Here is a 15,232-nt window from a genome sequence, read left to right as displayed (position 1 = left end):
AAAATGACCCAGGAAGAAAGGATTAAATTTGGGAGTGATCCGTATCACCATCGGGATTCCAGAGCCATTTATGTGTTTCACTTGGTGTAATGGCATGGTATGGCCACGTGGTGGGGACCTGAATAGTATAGGTTCAAATGTATGAAAACCTAACAATACAGGTGGAGGTCTGCGCTCTAATACTTTTCTGGTTAGTTTATGCATTGTTTATGGTACATTTTTAACATTGTTATGTTGCACAGCAAAACTTGTATTTGGTACAGCTGTTATGAAGCTCTGACAGTCACAAAGCATTACATTTTATTTACTATTTGGCCAATTGTAAGACTGTTGTGTTTAAGTTTGACAACTGCTTTTGAGTTCTAATTCAGTTAGACCACATAGCACCTGCGTTTCTGCCTCCCACTTCCCTTTCCACAGCAACCACAACCATATTTCACCTATTGGCATTGTCATATTTCACCTAAGCTTCAATTTTGTCACTTTTATACAAAGTACTGGCATTCAGTGGATTTTTCTAGACCATGTATTCATAATTAAAAATACATACCATCTCAGTAAGAAATGTAAAAGATGTCAGGCTTCTATATAGTCATGAGACAACTTGAGACTGGTTAGACAAACATGAGCAAAAATGAGACCATAGTGCCAAATAACCATTATTTGTATTCTGTAAGGTCTGCTGTTTATTTTTATTTATGGTTTATTGTGTTGAGTGAAGAGTTTGTGAGATATTCTGCCGAAAAGAATAGGTCTGCATACAGTATGTACATGCAGCGTGCAGAATGTATGCAGATTTATTGATAGATTAATACTTTATTAATCCTTGTTTTTGCTACCACAGCTGCACATCATCAGAGCACGATAACCCCCCCCCCCCCCCCCCCCCCCCACACACACACACACACACACACACGCGCGCACACACACAGACACGCACACACACACACACTCTGTGAGCAATTCAACAGAGAAGACTCAGTGTAAATTTGGATGCACATTTTGTGTCTGTCCTATTGAGTGAAGAAGAAAGAGCAATATTCATGAAATAATAATGTACAGTAAATTATATTTTAAAACATCCTGGTGATATGAATGATCCTGTCTGCTGGAGCCTACAGCACAAGGCACTAGACCGTGCCATGGTCACCGTGTCATATTATTCCCACAAGGTTTCCGTTTTAACATCCATAATGTTATCTTAAATGCAGCGGAAGTAGTTTTGGAACAAAATAGAACATTCAAGCATTGTTTTTGTTTTGTTTCTCTTGTTTTTCTTATTGTTAGTACCTCTCTGCTGATTCGATCCTGCATCTGCTTGTTGGCTCCTGTTTCCTGTATCTGTAGGTTCTTGAGGAGATGATACATTGCTGTAGATTTCCATCTCCATGTTTCAAGCTTTGATTAGGTAAAGTCAATAGATCTCCTGCACAGCGCGGGAGAGAACTGAACAATGACTTGACTTGACTTGACTAATCTTGCAACATTAAATGTATCGGCCAAAAGAGGAAGTCTTAAGTTTTACAGATCAAAATTTCCTTCACCTTCAACCATCTGTGGGGTATTTCAAGTATGTGGTTTAGTGACAAACTTGGGTTTCACTGAGAGTAACTGGTAAACCTCCTACAACAAGAGGCCTATGGTATTGTTTTGACCGGAGAATGCAGCCATACTCATCTATTACAGTTGCAAATGTGGAAGAATCTTACATTTTCTATATCACATTTTTACCAAATACAAAATCATTATCTTACCCAAAATCTCCCTAACCTAATCTAACCCTAACCTCTAAATGGATCTGCACTTTAACACTTTAACTTCATCATATAGCACAATCCAGCAGTGAATGTGTCTCTCTAACCTTGAACCATTTTGAATGCTGGGAGGAAAAAGGATGTAGGCTAAGTCTTTATTACAGCTCACAGATGAAACCCTCAACCGCCACATTTTTTTGTCTTACATAGTTTACATCACCTGGGATGTGAGGTTTACTTTATGGGTTCCAGCTCATAGAGACACTGTAATGAGATAGTAGCCTAGATAGGGTTGCTAAAGAATTCTTAGAACATGAATGCAGAATGAATCTCAATAAATTGTTGAGCATAACTAAGAACTTTAATGGAGGGGTGGTGAGATATGGCAGAATCAATAGGGAACAGATACTAAGGAGGCATGAGACACCTGTTCTGTATTCATGCAGCCTTAGAATACAGGACAAATTAAGTGAAGACACAATTGCCACAATTGCCTCGACTTTCATTTTTTCATTTTTTTTTTTTTTTTTATCGAGTCAGTCCATGAGTTGAGAAAACATTTTATAAACAGGGAACATAATACACTGAATGTCGCAAGTGAAGTCTTCCACCTTCAAGCAACGAAGATGAGGTAAAGAAAGTAATTTGCTCCTAAGAAACTCATACTGTAAATGCAGAGATGCTTTTCAACTTGACACCATGCTTCCACATACACTTAGACACTCTAGCTCCCCCTATTGCCCATCGAATAAACTTCCCAATTACACACTGACACTCTACTGATGTTTGGAAACATTTGTTTCCAGACAGCCATACAGCTCTACAGCTCTGGTTACAAATGTATGCGGATGACAGTCTTACACACACATGCAAAGACAGCAGCTGGGAAACTGACTAAAGTTATTGAAGGTGTGAATGAGTGGCTAGTCCTGCCTACACTGAGATGTGGGATGCTCTTGTCTGTCAGGCCTACATGCAGACATTCTCATCAGAGGTGAACCCATTGATAGAGTGAATGAATTGAAATATCTTGATCACACATTTGAGTCAAATCTTAATTGTAAAAGACACATCAACAAAATGACTAAAATAATTAAATCGCAAATTTTAGACACATTTGATCCTCACTATCCATGGAAGCTGCCAAGATATTTATGCATGCCCTGATTTGTTCTCACATTTCTTACTGCATTGGGCCTATCTGTAGGAGCTAGCTGCTAACAAAATAACATCTGTAGAACCTTTTATTTGTACAAACAGGCGATAAAAGTAGGCTATTTGATTAAAACCCATTCAGTCACCATCACTGTAAGATTCTGGAGAAACAAAATGTTCTAAATTTTGATGACTTTACATTTGGCTAGTACGTTTTTTTTTCACATTTGTGTTAGTGTAGGCTACAAAATTCTACATAGTTCTCACCCGTTTTGATTTTGTCTACAACATCTTGTATTATTCCAGGGTATAGACTGAAGTGAGCTCATTTATTCTCTGGGTGGCGGTAATGCGCTGAATTGTGCCTAATCCGCCAGTAAATCTCAAGGAGAAGAAGAAGAACCGCGACTGCAGTAGTGAAAATGGCTGAGTCGGAAGAGGAGGTGGACGTTTTGGTTCAAAGAGTTATGAAAGATATTAATAACGCGTTTAAGAGAAACCCCAACATGTAAGTTATTTGTTTCTATTGTTGCCGTTATGTGAGAAGTTTAGAGCGAGTTGGCAGGGTTTGATGTAGCATGGTTTTGGTAGCTTAATATCAGAGGCCACTTAGCCTAAGCTACATAACCAACTTCTAATTCGAAGGTAGCTAGCTGTTGCTAAATTAGCAAATGCTACAGTAGCTACTCCGAACCAGTTTAACGTTACGTGCCCCGGCTAACAAGCTATTAGGCTAACCCTAAAGCACCACCACCCGGTAACCTGTCTTCTTGTGTGTGGTGTAGGGGATTGGATGCAGTGTCTGAAAACATGTAACGTGATTCCATGGTTTCGCAGCAATCGAAAGGATGGGCTCTAAGATGTGCACTGGTTGTCATGTTGATGGTAACTTTGCCCAAGCTACATGTTGTTTTGACAATTTAGCTGGTTGTGCTAGCAAGCTTTCAAACGTCAACTGAAAGAACCAATTTCATTTCCTTGCAACGAGAACAAACAAACAGGGCAGTTACCCAAATCTGCAAATGTTCCTATTTTGGTAACTGGACATATTGCTTACTTGATCAGTTCAAAATTTACCTGGAAAACAGTTAAGAAAAATAAAGAGTTCCGACATGAGGTGGCTTGGTAAAGTAGAGGTATGATTTGACGTTGAATATTGTACTCCTGTGTGTCGTTAATGTCATATTTGATTCGAACTGGTATCGCTCCTCTCTTTTGGACAAGTTTGTACACTACAATCATAATCACGTGACCCAAACGATCTGCATCTCAAATAACTTTAATTTGAACAATAAATAGACACGAATGACATCAGTAATGGTTTTGATGTCTCGTAAGTGTCAACAGAATGCTGATGAATCAGGTAGTCTACTGGTGCTGCTGATACTGGAAGCCAACATAGCATTATAATTTCAAATGCATCTAAACGATTTTGGTCTGGAATATAAGTCAGTCATCGGTATAAAACACATTGCTTTTTTTTTTTTTAATGCTTTAATGGATTTTGTTTTAAGTTGGAGTGTGCATATCTGCGATTTAAAGTTTGAGAGCACAAAAGTTGATGATGATCTGAGTCTTGCTTTACTCCTGTTTTATATTAATGGCCCACCCCAAAGGTCTTGTCCCACTTGTGTCCTATGTCTTCCTGATGCCTTGCCTAAGCACCTGTGCAGGGGTGTGTGTGAGAGTAGTGGGACCTCGAGGGAAAGAAGGGCGTAGGGTAATTTCTCAACAAGCTCTGTCCAGGGAATTGAGCCGTCATATGACACCCAGCTCTCATTCTCATACCACACTGTGGACAAACAAATCACAAATGAACAGCATTGAATTGTGGATTGGTCATTTCACAGAGATGAGATTGGACTCATTCCCTGCCCGGAAGCCAGATACAACAGGAGCCCGATTGTCCTGGTGGAGAACAAGCTGGGAGTGGAGAGCTGGTGTGTGAAGTTTCTTCTTCCTTACGTCCACAACAAGCTGCTTCTCTACAGACAAAGGAAACAGTGGCTTGACAGGGAAGGTAAGTTGCCCTGAAAATGTTTTGTCACTGTATTTTTAATTTCTCTTTGTTGATCTAGTGTGTGTGTGTGTGTGTGTGAGAGTGAAAGAGAGAGAGAGAGAGTGTGTGAGTAGTAGAAAAGGTGATGATAAACATGTAAACAATATGTTACGTAGTTCAGAAGTAGATTCTTATTTTGATTGGGACAGTCTTGCAGGAGATTCCTGTTGATCTGTTGCCGCTGCTCTTTATTGTCATATTTGTAATTGAGGTGTTCAAAAAGAGCAACCTCACTAACAGTAGTATATAATCTATCGGCGTGTATATGTACTTTTAGAGTGTAGAGCCATTGCATAAAACATGGCCTGTGCCTGGGCAGTATGTTGTATTATGTGGGTCATGGTGAAGTCAGCAGGCCTTTGTAAGAGCTGGGCGAACTGCAGAGAGTGAGCGACCTCAGCGCTACAATGCCCTTTTGTTTTTTTTAGCGGAAGAAATCAAGCTGTCCATGGGACACTGAAAGGGCATTTTGCTTGATCGCTCTGTCGCTATCTCAGGCACTTTTTCCTCCTCCCACCTCCTCAATAAAAAAAGCTATGTGGGTACTCAAGTATTTTAAGCACAATCTCTTTCTTTTTTTCCTCCCTCTTTCTCTCTCTCTCTCCTTTCTCCTCTCCTTCTCTGTCTTTCTCACTCTAGCGCTTATAGATGTCACCTGCACGTTGCTGCTGCTAAATCCAGATTTCACCACTGCTTGGAACGTCAGGTATCTGTCTTTGTTTCTCTACTCTAGTCAGTGCATGGAAGCTGACCAAGGCCCTCCATTCTCTCCTAACTGAAAGCTTGCGGTCTCGTCATATCTCTTTCTCTTTGTATTTCCAAATACATGACCACAAGAACCCCTTGTCCTGTACCCAGTGAAACCAGTAGTAGGTTGTAAGACTCTGCGAGTGAATTGTAACTAACAAGTCATGGTGTGTGTTGCATCCATTTCCATCCTTCCTCACCCCAACATTGCCTCCACCACTCCACCCTTTAGGAAAGAGTTGTTGGAGTGTGGGGTGCTGTCTCCCGAGAAGGACCTCTACCTAGGGAAGCTTGCACTGACCAAGTTCCCCAAGAGTCCAGAGACATGGATCCACAGGTGAGTCGCTTGTTCCATCCCTCATCCTCGCACCACAGGGGAGACTGTGAAAGGTGAAGGAGACCGAGGCCAGCCTAGCAAACCGCCTAGCAAACTGCCTTTACTGTCTTACACTTTGTGAAGCATTCCGAGATTCAGCAGTGCTAAGACCTATGAAAAGGCTTGCACTGAATTGGTAGACTTTGCACAGCCACAGATGCAGCAGCTTTAAAGCAACACAATAGAAAAATTGATATCAATGCATCAATATTTAATTTAAAGTATAGCGCATATAACAGTACCCAGTTAGTCAAATGTCGACTAATAAGGCAACACGATCCTGCCTGATTAGCAGCATTGCATAGTGCAATATCAAATGTTCCGGGTGCACACTGGCAATGTCAAAGACTTCATTCGCAGTGTAATCAGCGTAGCATCAGAATGAGTTAGCTTTTATTTGAAGGTAAAAGAACTGCATTGTGTTGCTTTGACATGCTTGCTCCATGTTCGACCGTATGAGCCAGGGTTGCCAGAGAGCACAGCTGAAATATTTATGTGCAGATTGGTGTTATGCAATCGAAAAATGCCCAGCGCGGACTGGGCCGCGAATCCGGATATTTCTGGGGTCGAGGCTGTTTTCTCTCTGCTCTGGCTGACTGATTTATGCTCCTCCCATCACCAGCTGATGAGATCGGATAGTCGTGGCGTCTCGTGGGAAGAGCTGAATATTAGGGTGGCACAGTTTTACCGTCCTCAATTTCAGTCAAGCGTGTGATTCTCTCTCAGCATGGGCGGGAACGAGGGGGGGGGGGGGGGGGGGTGCAGAGGAACAGAGCTGCAGAGGAACAGAGCTGCATGCAGAGTTGAAATAGAATTGCAGTTGTGTCTAGATTTCCAGACAGCTCTGTGATTTGACAAGCTACGATGTCTAGATGGCTCAATTGTGAAAAGCACAGGTGTAATGCTGAGCTTGACTGGGAGGTTAGCATTGTAGTGTTTTCACAAGGCTAAAACTGGGTGAATGTTGAACTCACTTGTCTTTTGATGGTCAGAATTATATTATCATCATTTATTTGACGTGTGTGTGTGTGTGTGTGTGTCTGTGTGTGTGTCTGTGTGTGTGTGTGTGTGTCTGTGTGCGCGTCTGTGTCTGTGTGTGCGTCTGTGTGTGTGTGTGTGTGTGTCAGACGCTGGGTCCTGCAGCGGCTCCAGAGGGAACTGTGCCCCGGGCTCGGCGAGCGGAAGGAGCAGGCGGACGGCGGTGGCGGTGACGGCGGTGGCGGTGAGGCCACGCGGCGCGGCGAGCGTCTGCGCAGGCTCCTGCAGGAGGAGATGCGCGTGTGCGCCGACGCAGCGGGCCGTTACCCCAGCAACTACAACGCCTGGTCCCACCGCATCTGGGTGCTGCAGCACCTGGCCAAAGGCAACCTGAAGGTACCGCTCTCCTTATGACCGGACTCACACGTACAGACACAGGCCAAGGCTTTAGGTTTGCTATTTCACCACACTGTCACCGTGTCAACATTAAAAGGATGAGCGGTTAACACTTTGTGTTTGAATCATTTTTCCCTAGAATATTTGTCTAAATTATACAGGGCAGTTGTAATGCCCTTTCATTATATTTCTCAAATGCTGTTGGAATGGCTTTTCATACACCTGGCAGCTTGCCCATGTAAATATTAAAAGAGGTGTAGCACACAGATTAGTAAGAGTGAATTTTATGGTACATAGAGTATATTTCTCTGGTTTTCTGAGGCTTTGAACGTTTGAGTGATGTGCAATGGCATGCCCAGGTCCAGTGCTAGATTGGCAGGTATCAGGCTGTCTATTTTTATCACGCTAACGTTATTTATTTTGTTCTCACCACACCAAGGCAAAGCTGTGAATGTACCACGCTGTAGCTCTCAAGGTCAACAAGTCTTTGTGCTCAGGAAGGAAGTGTGTTCTAGTCTCAAGTGCTTTACCCTTGCGTCAGTACACGGAATAAAATGGTTAATGGAAGGAGTAAATATGCCAACAGTGCATAGTTTCTTGCCTGGCTGCAGGTTAAGGTAAACTGGTAAACTGGTAGACTGATGCTTGTGGAAATGTGCAAGTCAGCCTATAGCCACCAGGGGGACTCTTAGGGATCCATAACACATGTGAAAGAGACGTTGTTTTGCCCCAGTGTTCAACTAGCTGCCGCTGCCACACACACTCACAGACAGACAGACACACAAACAGACAGACACACATAGACACTAGACACACACACACACACAAAACACGTACATACACACACGTACACACACACACACACCCCACCCCACCCATTTAAAGCGGGCGTACGGTGTATCCTGTGTACCCAGGGTGCAGTGTGATGACGGCTCATCAGCATGGAGCGCTGATGCGATCACAGGGGTCACTGCACCCCCCCCCCCCCCCCCCCACACACACACACACACACACACACACACACGACCTGATGAGGAGCTGTGCCGTTGAGAGCACTCGCAAAAGAGCAGCGGAGAGCACAGAGCCAGCCCAAGGCCCCGCTGCCAACGAAAGAGTTGATTCGCTTTTTATGAAGCAGGATATTGAAGTCCATTATTTTTGGGTTGTGCTTCCTGCCCCAAGCTTCAGGCTGCTAGATGCTGTTGAGGAGGGTTGGTGTTTTTATGGTGCTGGTTGGTTTCTGTTGCAGACCTTTGGTAGGCTCCTAGACTGATCCTGATCAAGTAGTGCTGCCTGTTTGGTTGTGATGGTTGGTTTCTTACTGCTGACTGCCAATTCTGTTGAAGAGGGAATTGAAATTGCAATTTCATCCAATTTTAAATCCTCTTTTCTTCTTTTTTTAGCTTACTCAAACTCTGACAGTTTTTCAAGATTTGGTTTTTGTTTTATTTTTAAATGGAAAAATCTGTTGAAACAGTGGTGCACCTCAGCACTTAATGTGTTTAATGTGTTTCTCCGTGCATGATTTGTGTCTGCCTTGAGTATCGTGTTGTATCAGTTGTCAGTTTGTTTACTTCATTTTGTTTATGTTCGTGTGCTTGTTCCTTCGGCGTGTCTCACTTCTCGTCTCCGCCCTGCAGATACTGCATGACGAGCTGTCCTCCATGAGGCTGTGGGTGTCCATGCACGTGTCCGACCACAGTGGCTTCCACTACCGCCAGTTTCTGCTCAAGGCCCTGGTCCGGGAGCTCAGCCAGCAGCAGGCCCAGTCTCCAGCCTCGTCTCCCCCGCACCCACCCTCCTCCTCCCCCCCGCCACCGCCGCCGCCGCCGCAGGGCTCCCCGACCAACTCGCCCTCGCAGGCCAACGGCGAGGCCTCCACCGCCACCGTCAGGGGCCCCGAGGCCCTCGTGGGAGCCACCGCCGCCGTCTCCCAGCTCTTCCACGACGAGATGGAGCTGTGCACCGACCTGATCGAGTCTTACCCGGGTCACGAGACGCTGTGGTGTCACAGGTTAGCAAGTTCCTTTGTTTGTCTGTTTGTTTGTTTGTTTGTTTTGGCAAACCGCTCCCCCAGTTGTAGTTACGTTACCCTAGAGCTCTCCCAGCATGTCCTAGGTGGAGAAACAGGTTTGTCTCTCTTTACCGTTTGGCCACCTGACATCATCCCAGCATCATGCGACTGTCTGACTCCACGGGAGCGCACCTGTGCCACAGCGTCTGAAACAGAGGCACAGGAACAGATGTGGAGTGGAGCGATGTGACTCCACTGCCCTTGGTCCTTTCCTAACCTGAGCTGTGTGTGCGTCTGTGTGTGTGTGTGTGTGTAACGAGGATGTTAGTCCTTGATGAATGGCCCTGTGTTGTGGGCCTGGGGTGATGGAGCGGGCGGCAGTCAATGAGGCAGGAGTGCCCCCCCCCCCCCCCCCCCCCCCCAAACACACATGCATACATACACACACACACACACACACGCACACACTGCTCCCTCCCTAGGGTTTGAACACCAGCTGCTCCACTGGGAAGTGCTTACCCCGGCTCCACTCCGTGTTTGTAGGCAAACGTGTCATAACAGCAGATGTGAGCGAGCCGGGACGGTAAGCGACCACCGAGTGCAGCAAGGTGGAAGGAGCTCCGTCTGAACGCTGTGGAGGAGAGAGCGAAGAGCAAATGACTGAAATCAGTGTGTGTGTGTGTGTGTGTGTGTGTGTGTGTGTGTGTGTGTGTGTGTGTGTGTGTGTGTGTGTGTGTGTGTGTGGGGATGGTTTAGGGCGGGGCTTTGCGGCATATTGGCCCAAATATCTACATGGCCACGTGAAAGACATTATTTGCATGGCTGACCTCAATTTCATCACAAGCTTTAAACACATTAAAGGATTGAACGTTTAAAATAAACAGAAGTCAGGTCCATGATTTAAAGCATACGACCATTATTCCAATATTCTTGAACATGAGTTATGAGCGTTCAGTAAGTCTGAAAGCACAACAGAGGTGTTCGATACAACGATGGATAGATCTGTTTTTGCGTGATAGATTTGCAAACGTGCTCATTCTCCGCCACTCTCCCACGCTACCCTCTCTCCTCAGGCGACACGTCTTCTACCTCTGGCACCAGTGGGCGCAGGAGAACGACCTCGGCCAGGCCAACGGGGACTCTCCCGGCCTCCTCAACCACGCCCAGGAGCCTCCCGCCTCCCCCGCCCATGCGACGCCGCCGCCGCCACCGCCACCGCCACCCACCCACCACCCTGAGGACGCCGCTGCGGCCATGGCGACCGCCAACGGCCAGCAGCAGCCCGTGGACATGGAGGTGGACGGAGAAGTCGAGCCGGAGATCTGCTCGCTCTCGGACGCCGCGGGCCAGGACGGCTGCGGCGGCGGTGGCGGCGGCAGCGGAAGCGGAGGCTGCTACACGCGGGACACCAAGCGGCTGAAGCGCGGGCCCACGCCGCCCTGTCCGGCGCCCAGCCTGCCGGCAGAGGACGCCTTCATCAGCCGCGTCCTGGCCGCCTGCCGGAGCCCCGAGCAGCGGCGCTTCGCCGCCGCCTACAGGAAGTGGCTGGACTCCGTCATAGGTCAGTAGTTCTTTTCGCAAAAAAAAAGAAAGAGAGAAAGAAAGAATGGGGGGGGGGACGACACGGAGAAAGGCCTCCCCAGGCCTCCACTGACTTCCTGCCGCGGCACCTCTCGTCTCGTACACGTGAGGGAGGGAAGGTGCAGGAGCCGGGGGGAGGGGAGAGGAGAGGAGAGAGGGAGATCTCTGTGGTAGGTCAGAGACAGGTCATCTTCACTTCATTTAATTCACCCTCTCAAAACAAAAACAACAGCTGGACCTTTTTTTTTTCTCTCCTTCAAACTGAGAGCTGTTTGGAGCTGTTTCACAATGAAAACCCATTGCCCCCCTTTTTTATTTGTTTTTATCTTCCTGTTTTTTTCTTTCCTTTACTCGTTTTAAATAATCTTAAAGGTCAGAAGTGGTGTGTGTGCCTCCCTCAGTTTTGGTGCTGTCAATCTCAGGTCTGTTTCAGCATAATGCAATGTTTTCTTTTTCCCCTTCAATTTTCATTATCATTATTTTATTTTTGGTTTGGGTTTGCTTTTTATTTTTTAGGGCTTGTTCATTGAAGCATGTCTACATTTATTCTTTTGCGTCTTCCACTTGAAATGAAAGAAATAACTGTAGCAGATTCCTTTCGATGCTGCCATCCATGTTAATTCCTGATTCCCTGACTCAATTGGAACAGACTTACATGCTGCATTCTGCTGCTTTGGGTTCTCTGCATTTGAGTATAGACATGAACAAAACATCCTGACGTTTCGCCACAGTCAGGATCTTGTAAGCACAATCAGATGAGATCGGGACACTTTTGGTGAAAAATAGCTGAACACACAAATAGGTATTTGAAAAAGAAAAAAAAAAGCTGAAAAAAAAAGCAGACATAACTTCATAGATTCTCCCTTTGCTTTGATAAGCGTACAGTCAGGATCTCGTGTCTTCAGAGTGACATCCTCACTGCCTTCCTTGACCGTGTCATAATGGCGGTTGTAGCTACGGGCCACAGAGAGTTCGGGATACACACCCTGACAGGCAGTCAGGATCCCCCCCATCCCCCCCCCCATCCCTGTCACTTCAGCTCCTTCAGCCTAAAGCAGCATTAAGGAGCAGAGCATAGGTGATGGGAATTGGAGCTTGTGGTTGAGATGACCCCCCACCCCCCCCAGAGGGGAACTTGAAGCACAAGTTAGCAGAGCTGATCAGACGACTCCATCTTTAGCCTGCCATGGGTGTCTATGCTGATGGAGAAGTGTGCTAAGTGCCCCCCCCCCCCCCCCCCAACACACACACACACACACACACACACACACACACTCAGACACACATCACCAGTCAGCCTTCCCTCAGATCCACAAGCTTTCTTTCACTCACATGGCCTTTTGCCTGCAGTAGGACTTTTTGTCTTTGCTTTTGTGGTTTTTAACACCTGAAAGTGATGGCCATAGAATCCTCCTCCGTTTGTTAGTAGATGCTGCTGCCTTTTGTTGTCTCATGTAAAACACTATTGTACAGTAAGCTATTAGTTAGGCTATATTTATGCAAAGTAAGATGAGGAAAAGAGTGAAGAGTGACAGATTTTACTCAAGCAGTTTTTAAAGGTCCATTATTTTTCTGTTGAGGAGCTGGTGAACTGTGCTCCTGACCATCATCAGAACTGGAATCGTCTCAATGTTTGGATTCTGTTAGAGCTCTTAATAAATGTTTGACTTGAACTGGGTTGCATTATCATAGAATAATAAATGGATTTTAATTGTCTTTAAAAGTGTACGGGGGTACAATAATACACATCGCGTAGTTGTATAATGTTAGTTACACCACGGTAGATATTCCAAGTGTTTTTGAAACCAGGACTGCCACACTACTGTTGTGTATAAAGCCAATCAAGTGTGACGGACACTTTTTTTTATTTCAAGGAAACAAATAACCCATCTTGTCCTCTTTAAAAGCATATCTATAGCTAACACGTCTCTGTGAGGAACACAGTTTTTTGGTTGTTGTTGTTGTATGATATATATATACACACACACACACACACACATTTTGTCTTTGCATTCATTTTTGTAGGAATTGAAATATATTATAATATATATATTTGCACAGTTGCACAAATTTCAATATACCTGCACATTATTTATGGTAACACATTCACAACTATGTATTTTCTGTAGTGATCAAGTTACTTTAGAAGAACTGGTTCATTTTGAATGTGGACTCTGTCATTTCCTTCCTAAGGTGGCTGTATGAATAGCGCTGACGTATTGTCATGTCTGAACACTCTTGCACAAGTGAGCAGCGATCTCTGTGATCTGGTCAGACATGGTGGCACATCTCATTGGTACATATGACTTTTGGGTAGATTACGGGGTGAAACTTTCCTGTAGTTCACAGGCATGTTTAGATAGGATTTGGGGTTTGCTGTGGGGGGAAAACGCATTTGTTTCTGCTCCCACAGGCCCATTAGTTTCACTACTCCTACAAGAGAGCCTTAAGCACTGTGTGTAGCAGAAAACTACAGGCTAGTTTGAAGGAAGCTTTTCTGGTAAGGTGTAGAAGAAAAAATCTGTTTTGAGATTTTAAAATTGTGTTTATAGATGTGCCATTTTGAGTGCTTAATTTCAGATAGAACAGTCTGTGTAAAGGGAAGCATTTTAAATCTGAATAACCCCCGTAGCAAAGACCCCAGCAGACCTTGACAACTGTTGAAAGTTTGTCACCCTCTGACCAGAGTGCCCAAAGGATGGCTATGATGTGGAGTAGAGATGATTGATATCCCTCTCTCCGTGACATCTTCCTTGTAGATCTCGTTCAAAGAGTCTCTCTGACACGAGTCTAGTCACGCATATGTTTGATGGATGTTCACCCTGATGAAGGCTACACCTAAATGCTAATTCAACCTCAAAAGTGCTGGTGGCTTTCTTTTTGCTTCAGCTGGTTATCTGTAGTCTTAAGATCTCTGGCATGTTGCAAGACTTCTTCCCCTAAAGGTCACAACTGTTTCACACTTGTGTCCCTAACCCCTTTTGATGGTTTGACTCCATTATCTGTTCTTTGAAATGGTCAAATACACTTCAACTCAAACCTTCAGACTTTGTTAGTGTAATGTTTCAGTATCATTCATCTCATCTAGTCCTCCCTCTCATCCTCTATGTCGGATTTGGTGATTGGTGCGGCCGTATCCCACATTCTGAGAATCCTCAGGCCATGTCTGACACCTTTTTTATTTTCATCCCTCCTCTCACATTGAAGTCACTCCCCCTTGCTAAGAGGCACTGTGTTCCCCCCCCCCAGTGTCATGCATACATCAGACGAACATGACATCTATACTTTTAAAATGTGTACCCACTAAAAATGGTGAACTGGATATTTTATGGTGTTGGCGGCACAACACACCGTGCGCTGAGAACAAAAGGACAAACATGCCGGATTGAGGCTCGCCTCAGAGACGCCTTCCCACACTGCAAATGCCAACTGTCAGCCGAGATCAAGCCGCCGTGAGGTCAGGGGCTGTTGAGGACGTGCTCGTTTTTTCCATCCAATCTTGTGTTCCCCTCTCTCTGCCGAGCCACCAGAGGGGTCTTAACCAATGCTTCAGATAGCCAACCACTGTGTTAACCACCACGGTCATGTATCTAACCAAGGTCGTGTAATTGAGTCTTATACTTGTCAGTTTGATGTATCCACAGCTCCCATTTTTTTGTGTCCTTCGTCTTATCCTATGAGGGCTTCCACCTAAACCAGGGTATAATTTAGTAATAACGGAATAAATAAACAAATAAGAAGTGTAACTTGAGATTTTTTGAAGTTAGTTATGTTTATATTATTACTTATACTGACTGTGTCTTAAGTGTTTTACTGTTTTGCCACCTTTATAATATTCATCCATAATCCTCTGTTGGATAAATGTAATTGTATTGCATACCATAGATGAATATGTATAAATGATGCATCTATGCAGAACATTTCTGAATTAAGGTTCAATGAGCTTTCAGAACTAAAAGTAGCTTTGATTATTCTAGATTTGCTGCATCTCCATCTCTGTTGATTTAGTCAGGAAGGTACTGTAACATACAACTGACTGGTCTGCAAAGGCTATATTCAGAACATCTATCATGATTCATTTTCATATTTATTCATATTAAGTCTTCTATTTATTTCAATAATACAATTTTTAGCTCCTGTGTTCACCAGGATAGATATATTTTGTCAGCTTC

General features: G+C 44.8%; 1 protein-coding gene across 1 annotated transcript; it reads left to right on the top strand.

The window, feature by feature from the left end:
- Nucleotides 1-3,278: 3,278 nt before the first annotated feature.
- ptar1 (protein prenyltransferase alpha subunit repeat containing 1) lies at nucleotides 3,279-12,733 on the top strand. The gene is made up of 7 exons (XM_062543367.1): nucleotides 3,279-3,417; nucleotides 4,760-4,929; nucleotides 5,608-5,674; nucleotides 5,948-6,052; nucleotides 7,219-7,465; nucleotides 9,106-9,479; nucleotides 10,553-12,733. The coding sequence occupies exons 1-7, from the start codon at nucleotides 3,332-3,334 to the stop codon at nucleotides 11,046-11,048; spliced, it is 1,545 nt and encodes a 514-aa protein (XP_062399351.1). The 5' UTR covers nucleotides 3,279-3,331; the 3' UTR covers nucleotides 11,049-12,733.
- The last annotated feature ends 2,499 nt before the right edge of the window (nucleotides 12,734-15,232 follow it).

The sequence above is a fragment of the Sardina pilchardus genome, chromosome 8 (genome assembly GCF_963854185.1).
Source record: "Sardina pilchardus chromosome 8, fSarPil1.1, whole genome shotgun sequence".
NCBI lineage: Eukaryota > Metazoa > Chordata > Actinopteri > Clupeiformes > Clupeidae > Sardina > Sardina pilchardus.
Note: the sequence above shows the minus strand (reverse complement) of the source record. Positions and strands in the feature narration are given on the sequence as shown.

Coding starts and splice junctions, on each gene's coding strand:
- ptar1 (XM_062543367.1), top strand. CDS start 3,332: ATGGCTGAGTCGGAAGAGGAGGTGGACGTTTTGGTTCAAAGAGTTATG. Junction 3,418..4,759: donor TTTAAGAGAAACCCCAACAT/GTAAGTTATTTG, acceptor GTCATTTCACAG/AGATGAGATTGGACTCATTC. Junction 6,053..7,218: donor CCAGAGACATGGATCCACAG/GTGAGTCGCTTG, acceptor TGTGTGTGTCAG/ACGCTGGGTCCTGCAGCGGC.